The sequence below is a fragment of the Nothobranchius furzeri genome, chromosome 3 (assembly GCF_043380555.1).
Source record: "Nothobranchius furzeri strain GRZ-AD chromosome 3, NfurGRZ-RIMD1, whole genome shotgun sequence".
Lineage (NCBI taxonomy): Eukaryota > Metazoa > Chordata > Actinopteri > Cyprinodontiformes > Nothobranchiidae > Nothobranchius > Nothobranchius furzeri.
The window spans coordinates 71,315,864-71,326,287 of NC_091743.1; the positions used below are offsets into that span (position 1 = coordinate 71,315,864).

At 43.3% G+C, this 10,424-nt stretch overlaps 1 protein-coding gene across 11 annotated transcripts in view; it reads left to right on the forward strand.

The window, feature by feature from the left end:
• Positions 1-10,037, forward strand: part of rap1gapb (RAP1 GTPase activating protein b) — a 126,657-nt gene extending 116,620 nt beyond the window's left edge. For 7 of the 11 annotated variants that reach the window (XM_054731766.2, XM_054731783.2, XM_054731730.2 and 4 more), the window contains 10 exons: positions 170-313; positions 1,342-1,473; positions 2,488-2,565; positions 3,275-3,384; positions 3,671-3,787; positions 5,325-5,454; positions 5,837-5,918; positions 7,487-7,599; positions 9,695-9,737; positions 9,835-10,037. In XM_054731766.2, the coding sequence (XP_054587741.2) occupies positions 170-313; positions 1,342-1,473; positions 2,488-2,565; positions 3,275-3,384; positions 3,671-3,787; positions 5,325-5,454; positions 5,837-5,918; positions 7,487-7,599; positions 9,695-9,703 (915 nt within the window). In that variant the 3' untranslated portion in view covers positions 9,704-9,737; positions 9,835-10,037. The remainder of the gene's footprint in view (positions 1-169; positions 314-1,341; positions 1,474-2,487; positions 2,566-3,274; positions 3,385-3,670; positions 3,788-5,324; positions 5,455-5,836; positions 5,919-7,486; positions 7,600-9,694; positions 9,738-9,834) is intronic. The other 4 variants (XM_054731735.2, XM_054731752.2, XM_054731759.2 and 1 more) reach the window with 4 other exon arrangements.
• The last annotated feature ends 387 nt before the right edge of the window (positions 10,038-10,424 follow it).

Consider the following 10,424-nt stretch of genomic DNA (forward strand, 5'->3'; position numbering starts at 1 on the left):
TGCATGTGACCACAAGGGCGTATCGCCACACCCTCCAACAAGAGCATCAGAAAGGACAAGAGGCCCCCCGATCTGATTTCTACCTGCCCCATCTGTAGCTACATGTGTGACTAGAAGGATGTATTTGACTCGTGCTTCTCCAGGAATTATTCCATGTCTTTGTTGCCAGGAGCGCACGCGCTCAGCCCTGCTGGAGACGCTGTACGAAGAGCTGCACATCAACAGCCAGTCCATGATGGGTTTGGGTGGAGACGAAGACAAGTTGGAGAACGGAGGTGGAGGAGGAGGCGGCGGCTTCTTCGAGTCCTTTAAGGTACGGCATCGTTCTTCAATTAGCGCTGGTAGTCTGCAACTCCACATGCATGAGCGGGAATGAGGAGTGGGAGAAACTTTTATTTTTGTGTCCTCCCCTGTCTCTTGGCCGGGATTCTGGGTATTCACACATGAGAAAACAAAGCATAGGAAATGTGCAGGATCTCAAAGGACCAGTGCTGTGGCTTTTTGCTGTCCTCGCTCGGCTGCCACTGCTGAACTGCGTGTTCTTCTCATGCGCTGGTGTGTTTTTTAGGCAGCAGAGTGTCCTGTTGTCTTTAAAAAGCACTCTGCTTCATCAGCGAGCAAGCTGAGGAGTAGAAGCTTGGCCACCGAGGCATAAACAGTAGAAACAGTGACGGTTTGTGTCAGACGAACTCTTTAATGACCCCCTCATTACAGAGCTTATGATGCAGTTTGCACGCGTCCCCACGGGCGACGTTTCATGTTCTCCTTCCTCTTTTCAGTGAAACGTAATCACTGTCTCCTCTGCCTATTTCCAGTGTTCCTAATCTTTTCAGTCCCTGCATTAATGTGCTTTGATTGCTTTTTTTTTATCAAAAACCAAAGTGCTGTATTTTTCCCCCCTCCTACAAACGATACGGGCGCGTTTCCCTCTCGTCTGTACCACGATGGAGCCTTGCAGGAGTCATTGTCCCGATGTCTGCTCCACTTCCAGTCACTGTCTTGGTCCTCTCGCTGTGTTCCACTGACCAAAATCTGGATTATAACTTGATTGATTCTGAATAACTAAATAATGTGTCCAGAACCAACATGTCTGCCACAGCGTTTCCCCTCTCCCTGCTGACCTGCATGGCCCTTAGTGTTAACAACCAGTCCTGCACGCAGACACCTTCACTTAATGACGTGAAAACAAAAGACTTGGCTCACCTTCCCACCAATTTGGTCACAGATAGACACGATTCCCTTTTATGTGCAGCATTTACTGTCAGAGAAACCTGGTCAGTGTGTTGCATTTGCACACGCCGGGTCCACTGACTATCATCGTCTCCTCGTTTCTCCCTGCAGCGGGTCATCCGCAGCAGAAGCCAGTCTATGGACGCCATGGGCCTCAGTAACAAGAAGTCCCACACGGTCTCCACTAGTCACAGTGGCAGCTTTACCCACAATCCCACAGAGAGCCCCAAAACCCCGGGGATTGTAAGTAGCTGGTTTTTGGTTCCATTCAGGGTCCACGGCAAAGTGGATAAACACACTCATGGTGTCTGACGGCTCCAGAACAAACCACTCCCGTTGACACGGCGCAGCACCTCCACTTCCATCTGTCTGCAGCTGAAAGTTGAAATTGCTTTCTACAAGATCACCCTTTTCTCTTTACTTCTCACCATGTTCATTCTTTTTTATGTTTGGAGGGAAAATAAACAAAATAAATCCACATTTTTAGCATTTCACTAATCATCATCATCATTATCATCATCATCACATTGCTGCACAGGCAAACAGACTTCTAGGGCTAAAATCAGTTTTGGGACCAATCGAGTGTTTTTTGTTTTTCTAACTGGTTTTTATTTTTGAGTTTGCCCCTATCCTCAGTGATGAAGTCAGCTCAGTCTAGTGGCTGTATGACTACCCAGACTCCCTCCCTCCCTCGCTGCTGCCGCGGTCTCCAGTCATCATTTCTTGCAGATGTTCCGGGCGCTCGCTGCAGCTTTGTGCATGCATGGCTGAAGGTTGTGCATGACACAAGCTTAAAGCATAAAGATCTCAGTGTCCCGTTTCTGTCTCTTTGAATTATTGTGTCGTGTTCCAACCTTTCTAGTTTATTCCACCTTTTTTCTGGAAGGTCTCTTAAAGATTTAATACCTGTTTGGGTCGTTTCACCCCGTTCTGTCCTTCCTCCATCCCTCTGGATGCGTCGGTAAACAGACTTGTACCCCTGAGGGCGCACTCTGCCAGCATGCTTGCTGTGGCGACACTCCTGCTGCATCTCCTACATTTGGCCTCAACCTGCTTCTGCCCTTTAACGTGTTTCACTGTTATATATATATATATATATATATTTAGCTCACACTGCAAGGTCCCTCTTTAAGCTGTCCTACTCTTTGCTGCATAAACTGTGTGCATGAGATCTTCTGATGTGTGTGACTTTTCTTTTTTTCAATCTGTTTTATCTCCACTCTCTTTCTGCTTCCTCCCCCGTCTTGTGTGGCTCAGTCATTGCTTGTCCCGGGGAAAAGTCCCAGTAAATATGGACGCCGAGGCAGTGCCATAGGGATAGGAACAATAGAAGAGGTTCACGTATATTCTCTTTTTACTGTTTATTCGCTTTATTTTCTTCAGTTTATTATTTGTGCAAGAACTGTTTTAGATTAGAATGCATTTGAATTTCTGGTCTATGGGAGGTCATTTTTACATTTACTCAATTCATTCATAAGCAAAACACAGCTTTGTTCTGCACTGTAGCAGATTGTGTAAAGAGGGATGTAATCGGACAATTGTACGAAGGTACATTTTTGCAAAATTGCTCATTTCTAAGCATTTATTTTTTTCATTCCACAAAAAACTGCTTCAAATAGTATTTTCTTTGCTTTTCTTGTTATTTGGTTCATAAATTTTATAGAAAAGAAGGAATTATTCTCAAATGAACGTTATTTCTCACAAATATCAAATTCAAGTTAACTCTCCAATCTGAGTTCAGTAAATGAGACGATTGTGTTTGATTGTCTTTGTATATGAGACAGAAATGTGAGCAAATGTGTGCAAATGTTCTCTAGTGTGTTGTTACGTCGTCAAAGATCGATGGAACCACTGGTTCATTAATCATCTGCAGCACATTTCCACGTGCCATTACTCCACCATGCCACACACACACACACACACACACACACACACACACACACACACACACACACACACACACACAGACAGAGGATATTTTCTGTTTATCTGTGCTTTTCTCTCCAAAGTCTTTGTCTGACTGTACTCTCCCTGCACTCGTCAGTCATTGATAATTCCTGGGAAAAGCCCAACCAGGAAAAAGTCTGGGCCCTTCAGCTCCCGCCGCAGCAGTGCCATTGGCATCGAGAACATCCAGGAGGTCCAAGAGAGGAGGTGAGAGGACAGCAGGGAGTGGGTAGTGAAGACAGAATAGTGTGGCAACAGATGGAAGGAAGGACATTAAGAAGAGGATGCAGTGTGTCCGATCCAAATTTTTGTTGGACTGCTTTCATCTTTAGGATTTCTCATTCTAAAACTTTAAATTCATGGTAATTTTATGTGTTGGCTAACTGGAACAGAGCTAATTTTTAATAAAACACTTTTTTTTATAAAAAGCAGCATATTGTTGGTCTTTAAATGCATCCTTTTTAACCCACCGATCTTCACTCCTGCACTAAAGCCGAGAAGTTTCGCCCAACGCCCAGAAAACACCAGAGTGCAGCCAGTTGTCACAGGAAAACAAGTCGGACAACTCCTCCAGCCACAGCTCCCCAGAGTTCACTGCCACAAGGAACAGGTGACGACTTTTCAGATATTCATTTATGTTCAGAATTATTGAGGCATTGTTTTTGTCTTATTGTGTGAGTGAGAATGCGTTTGTGCATATTTAAAGATTAACATTCAACCTGATCTCTGAGCATAAATACATACAAAATTTCAAATACGCTTAAAGTAACACTAAAGTGTTCCCTGCTCCTCCGCCCTACTGGTTGAGAGTGGAATTACAACTGTCGTAAACCACCCTGCTGTATTTTGCCTGTAGCCTGCCAACAGAGCTAAAACAAGTCTTATTCTTAGATTGTGCTGTTTATTCATACATAAATACTTTAAAGACTTGCTTGTCCAAGAAGAAATGTCACCAATTCTGCATATGTGAGTAGAATGCGAAGATCCCTCCACCGTTGAGTCCAAGGTCTTTGAGGCTCTCTTCGGCAGGTTGAGTGTTTTACTTTTGTCTGTCATTGAATAGAAGCAGGCGGTCGTGGGATCAGTATATTCTGTAGCTCTGAAGGCGGTCCTAGCTGACCCGTGTTTTTGTAAACATCTCAAACATCGCTCAGGCTAGGTACATCCTCACACTCGCTCAAGCTCTGAGATTAACATCTATACATAATCTGATGTCTAAAGCTGCCGGCATACGCTGATGGGCCCTCGGTTCAAATTGCACAGGGCTTTAGGGGCCATGGGGCGGGATTAGCAACAAAAAGCTGCATTTCCTTCATTATAACACATTACAGGGTAATACTCCAGATTTTTGCTTTAAATATTTTTACATCACAAATAGGAATGTCCGATATTATCAGCCGAAGTTAGTAAGGAAATATAATATAGGAAATTATCTGTGTCGGCTTTTACTCTTTCAATAACACAACCTTTGCTTACTGTGCACACGTTATCCATCAAACTCTTCAGCTACGTTTCCTGTCATTCAAAATGTAGAAATCTGTTGGATCTTAGTAATAGTTTTTCAGAAATAGTTGGGTTTCTTTTTTTTTCTTTTTTTTTTTTGTTTTTTTGCATAACTGACATATCTTAAATTGAAGTAGCTGTCATATTTTGCACAAATGTTTTAAGTTTAAGTCTCAGGAGAAGTGTGATGATATCCACCTGAGTTTCGTATATTGGTATTGGAAATTAAGACTTAGACTATATTGATATATCGGTGAAGAAGAGGACATCAAACATCCATATTTTCAACACAAACACTCTCCTGGTTTTGGGAGTTTGGGGTCCAAACTTACATCTTTTGAGCTTAAAGATCTCATGGTTGACTTTTGAAAAGCAAAGTAGTAAATCCAAAAGGGTTCAAATGAAGACAACTGGACTTCTTTGGTTTCTTGAAGACGTTTCGCTTCTCATCCGAGGAGCTGGGAGAAGCGAAACGTCTTCAAGAAACCAGAGAAGTCCAGTTGTCTTCATTTGAACCTTTTTGGATGACCTGACCTGGATGACTGAGAAGCTTCACCAGCGCAAAATAGTAAAGTGCTGCCTGAATTGATTCAGCTCACAGGAGTCGCAGGTGTGCGTACGGTCAGAGTAACCCAGGTGTGCAGTTCTGCCATGTGTTGCAGGGCGCCTTCCATCCCCGAGGCTCAGGACCTTTCCCGTTCCTCGTCCAACGCCAGCAGCTTCGCCAGCGTTGTGGAAGAGCATGAGGCTGAGGAGGAGTACGACACCGGCCTGGTGGGTTTTAAACACATTATAGATTAATGTCACTTTCCCAAAACAGGAACAAATAGCGTAGTTTTGGCTCCATTAGCTTTGGTCAAACATTAACTATAAAAAACATGACAGTTTTTTTATGTGTTGTTCACTGTTACCTGCAGAAAAAACTAAGGGATGAGAATGGATGAGGCTTGGTGGGTTTGGTCTAATCCCAGTGCTGACATGTGTGAAACTATGTTGCATATTGATGTGTTTATCCACATTAGAAACATTTGCATCTGAAAGCAGACAAAACAAATGCAAATGCAGCCCTGGATCGATGCTATAGCGGTGTTCATGCAGCATCGTTTTACAATGTTGACAAGAAATGGGATTTTTTTTTTCCTTTACCTTACTGCAGGAGAGCGTGTCTTGTGTTACACCGGTAAAAAGAGACTCGTTTATGTACGGCTCTGCAGTGGAGGACAGTTCCTGGCACCAAGGTGAGTTCAGGAGAAGAGAGATTATATTCCTGCAACCCCAAAGTGTAACAAAAGGTTTAAACGATCAATTATTTATACTGAGTGCCTGTCGGTTTGCTAATAGATGCAGGAAATGGAGGACAGTTTTATTAAATTCACTCTTCAGTCAACTTCTCTTCAGAAGGCCTTCGACTCCAGCCTTAAGTTTGATGTTTCTTATTTTCTCTATAGTTGGGCTATGATAGCATTATGCATATTTATATCTATCCATATGTGTGATGTTATTTACTTGTCATGCATATTTGACAGATTCTACCATTGATGGTCAATAGAAATACTTAAACTGACAAAGTAATGTTACATAAAAAATGAGTGGTTAAATAAAAACAAAAATCAGATATTGCTTTTGAATTTTGGCTCAACAGAAAAAAAAACGAAGAAGAGACCAGCCTGGACAGAAAAGCTGGTACCCCTGGACATAGAGACATGTTTCACTAAGATGTGTCCTGTAATTAGCGCCACTGGTAGAGATGGACGATAAGCCAAAAATTTATCCATGTCACGATTTATGACTATAGCTAACATACTTTTGCCCATTTCTGCATATTTGGTGTTTTCTTTCAAAAAGGGACCTATTAGGAATTTTTTGCTCCAGTTATAATAATTCTAGTCGATAAAAAACATGGTTATGATGTTCTTTGCACTAAATTCCTTCCACGTGCAGTTTTACTCTTGGCAGTTTCAGTACCTTCCAGAATGAGTTGTTTCAGTGCTCTGCCTGTCACTTTAAGAAAACAAGCTGGAGCTGGCCATGCCCACTCAGGCTGCAATGAGCTGAGAAGCTCCGATATCCAGAAAGGGCACAGAGTAGAGCTGCTGTTCCTTCAGCACCTGCTCTCTTTTGCACGTGAGAGGTGGTTCTCTTCTTTCTACTTTCCCTGTTTGTGACATCACAAATGGGGACATTTTGAAACAGCTCATTTTAAGCACGTAATTTCTAAAGGCAAACACTGTAAAAAATGAATGGAGGGAAATATTTTCACATTTGTAGTGTTTATAGAGACAGTAGAGACCCACATGGCAGCAATAAAGAATGCAAAAGGTGACTTAAGCTAAATATAAAGAGAGCAGGCTGCGTTAGCAGCGTCTGACTGTTGCTGCTCCAGGTGTTTATTTCTGCATTGAGCTTTGAAAACTCACTTCAGTTTATAGACTTCTAACAAATCAGAAATCATTGCTGAAAGGGGGCAAACTCCAGATTGTAGCTTTAATGTGAGGACACCAATACTTTTATCTACAGTGACATCATTTCTTGTGTCCTCTGTTGTGTGAATAAATAAATGATCAGCTGCACCGCTACAACACGAAGCCACATCCTTCAAACTCACCAATTTCTTTTAAATGACAAAAGCTTCCTGCCTTTTAAATATTCAGCACAACAAACCTCTCTGCTGTTGCTAAATGTCCACCCATCAATCTTTTGCAGTTTGACATGTCTTTGTGTGTGTTTTTAAGCTTGAACAGCTGGAAGCATTATATGCATGAGTTTATTGCTCTTGACAGCCACACATCTGTCCCCTTCCTCCCAGCAGCTACCCGTCATCTTCAGCAACAATCGGATGGAGCGAAGACATCAGAGCCAAAAGGGACAGACAGCCAGCTTAAGACAGAGCGCCCCCTGCAGGAGAAGAAACACTCATCGGTGAGACAAAAGGTTTCAAGAGTCACTCAAAGACACCGAGACAAATTCACTTATCACCAGAAAGAATGCTCCCAACAATATTTTAACAACTCCCAGATAAGATGGGTTTTGAGAGATGTTTAGGTCATTTTTTTCCTGACATGTTGGGGTGGGGGCAGCGCAGTGGTGCAGTGGTTAGAGCTGCTGCCTAGCAGCGAGAAGGTCCTGGGTTCGCTCTCCAGCCTGGGATCTTTCTGCATGGAGTTTGCTTGTTCTCCCTGTGCATGCGTAGGTTTTCTCCGGGTACCTGTAGGTAGGTTTTGTCCTTAGGTGTGTGTGTGTGTGTGTGTGTGTGTGTGTGTGTGTGTGTGTGTGTGTGTGTGTGTGTGTGTGTGTGTGTGTGTGTGTTTGTCCTGTGTGTCTCTGTGTTGCCCTGCGGCTCTCTGTCTAGGGTGTACCCCGCCTGATTGCCCATTGACCGCTGGAGATAGGCACCAACCCCCAACCCACCCCCCACCCCCCGCACGACCCCACGTGGACAAAGCGGGTTCAGACAATGGATGAATGGATGGATGTTATGGGCGAATAATGAAACTAACTAGACCACGTTGTCAATTATAGAAACCATCAGCATGGAGGAATACCACAGCACAGTTCCTCAGAGTAGATTCAAATGAGCAGCTAAGCTGGAGGGAATCCACCCTGGTTTGCAAACATTTATAGGTGGGCCAGCAGATGTATTTCTGGATCATTGATTGCCATTGCGTGAGATGCTCTTAACACAATGATGGCAAAAAAATTTTATTTAAATCATCTGTCAAAAATGTGAATAATTGTAATTGACCCTGTCTTAGAAGATTGGGTTGGGGTTGGGGGTCGTCCAGTCTCCATTTCGAGCTCCCCCTGTGTGTGTCGGCTGAGGCTGGGCTGGCCTAACTCCCCAGTAATATTTTGGTAGCATGCTAAAAAAGTATACGGTTACATTGGTGCTTTAGGAATTTTCGCAAACAAGACGCCAAAAACTAGCATAGCAAGCCATCTTATATATGTGATTATATTGGATGGTCACAACCCATAAACATGGGTAGAAGCTCAGGAGGTACAGCGGGTTGTCCAGTAATCAGATGGTTGTAGGTTTCACCCCTGCTACTGCCAGAGAATGCTGCTGTTGTTTCCTTGGGCAAGACACTTAACCCACCAGCCTTCTGTTGGTGGTTGGAAGGACCAGTGGCGTCAGTACTCGGTAGTCTCGCTTTTGTCGTTGCGGCCCAGGGCAGCTGTGGCTACATCGTAGCTCATCCCCACCAGTGTATGAATACATGTGTGTATGGGTGGATGACTGATTGAGTTGTGAAGCACCTTGGGGGTTTTAGAACCCTAAGAAGGCACTATACCAGAGCATTTTTTGTGTTAGACAGAGATCGGTCATGGGGTGCCATCTACGGTTGTCTTTCAAACTGTCTCTGCATGCTGATGGACAACGAACAATGTGACGTACTCACCACTACAGATGTCAGTCAACAAGGCAGTCTGCCACACACCATCGAAGAAGACACAAATATACTTAATTTTTCTAAATAAAGTACTGAAGTTCCTCTTTCTGCTCGTCTAAGTCTAAAAAGTCCAAATTTGATGCCAAAACCATTTCAAAGGATCTGCCACGTCGTAGTTTTTCCGCTCCGTCGCACCATCCCACTGCCTCAAACTGATAGAGCATTGTGATTGGCAATACTTATTGGGCCAATGGTAGACCTGCTGAGGCTCCTATGGAGTGTGGCTGGACCGACGTTCATCCTTTGGCTTTCTGTCTTGATTTCTAGGCTAGCCAACAGTGGGTCGAATATGTAAAACCCTCTAGAACAAGCATCACCCAATCGTGCATACTGGAGACGTGGCCAGGAGGCCTAGACCTTTGAATTATGTAGATTCAGTAAGTAGCTTGCTTGAAGGGCAAGAAAAACATCCTGAGATTATGCTATGGCCAATTTACAGGATTTGTAGTGCAAAAAAACAAACTGACTGACCAGAATGTCGCTTCATTTAGATTTTTTTGTCCTGCTTTTGTTGTTCTGTTGTTAAAAGTTAGTTTTAACCATATTCCAATGCCTTTCTGCAGACCTGTTAGCCTGGAGTGCCTTTTCAGGTTGGACACATCCCAGGTACAGTCTTTAAGCTATGTTTTCTATGCTCTACTCATCTTAGAAGCTTCAAACTCAAATCTGTGTCTCATATTTTGATACTCTTTTCTTCACTAAGGCATATTCTGCTACAAAACAAGCCAAGGAGAGATCATGGAGTCCACCGCTGATGCAGAGACGTGGTAATTTGCATTTGCTGGATCTTCATTTGTATGTTTGAAGCAGATCAGCTGTTTAGGACAGAGACTCGGCTCTGTGGCCGTGCCCTCATTTTATTCTCCAGCAGTGCTTTAGGAAAAGAAGATGCACCTCCACCCCCACGCAGCATCTAAAATGACAGAAAAGCCGTTCTGCTCATCCTTCAGACCCCGGCTCACCGTATACGTGCTCAGTCCTTGTTCTAAACATCCAGATTGAAGAGAAGTCAAAGCAACCACGGACTGATGACACGTGTTTGTTTTGTTTGTACAGAGATAATGCACTACAAGAGATATGTTTTCTAAAATCACATCCCACTGTGACGTTGTACATAGTTCATCTTTGTCGTACCAAGTGCGTATCTGAAGGTCATGCTCAATGTTTTATTAATAACTTCTTTTTTAAGGTGTTCTGCTCTGGTCGTTTGTGTTGCGTTCAAAGTTTGTCATGTTTTCAGCAAAAGTTTGATGCTGATCTGGAAAAAGAAAAGTCACTCGTCTTTAGAGTAAA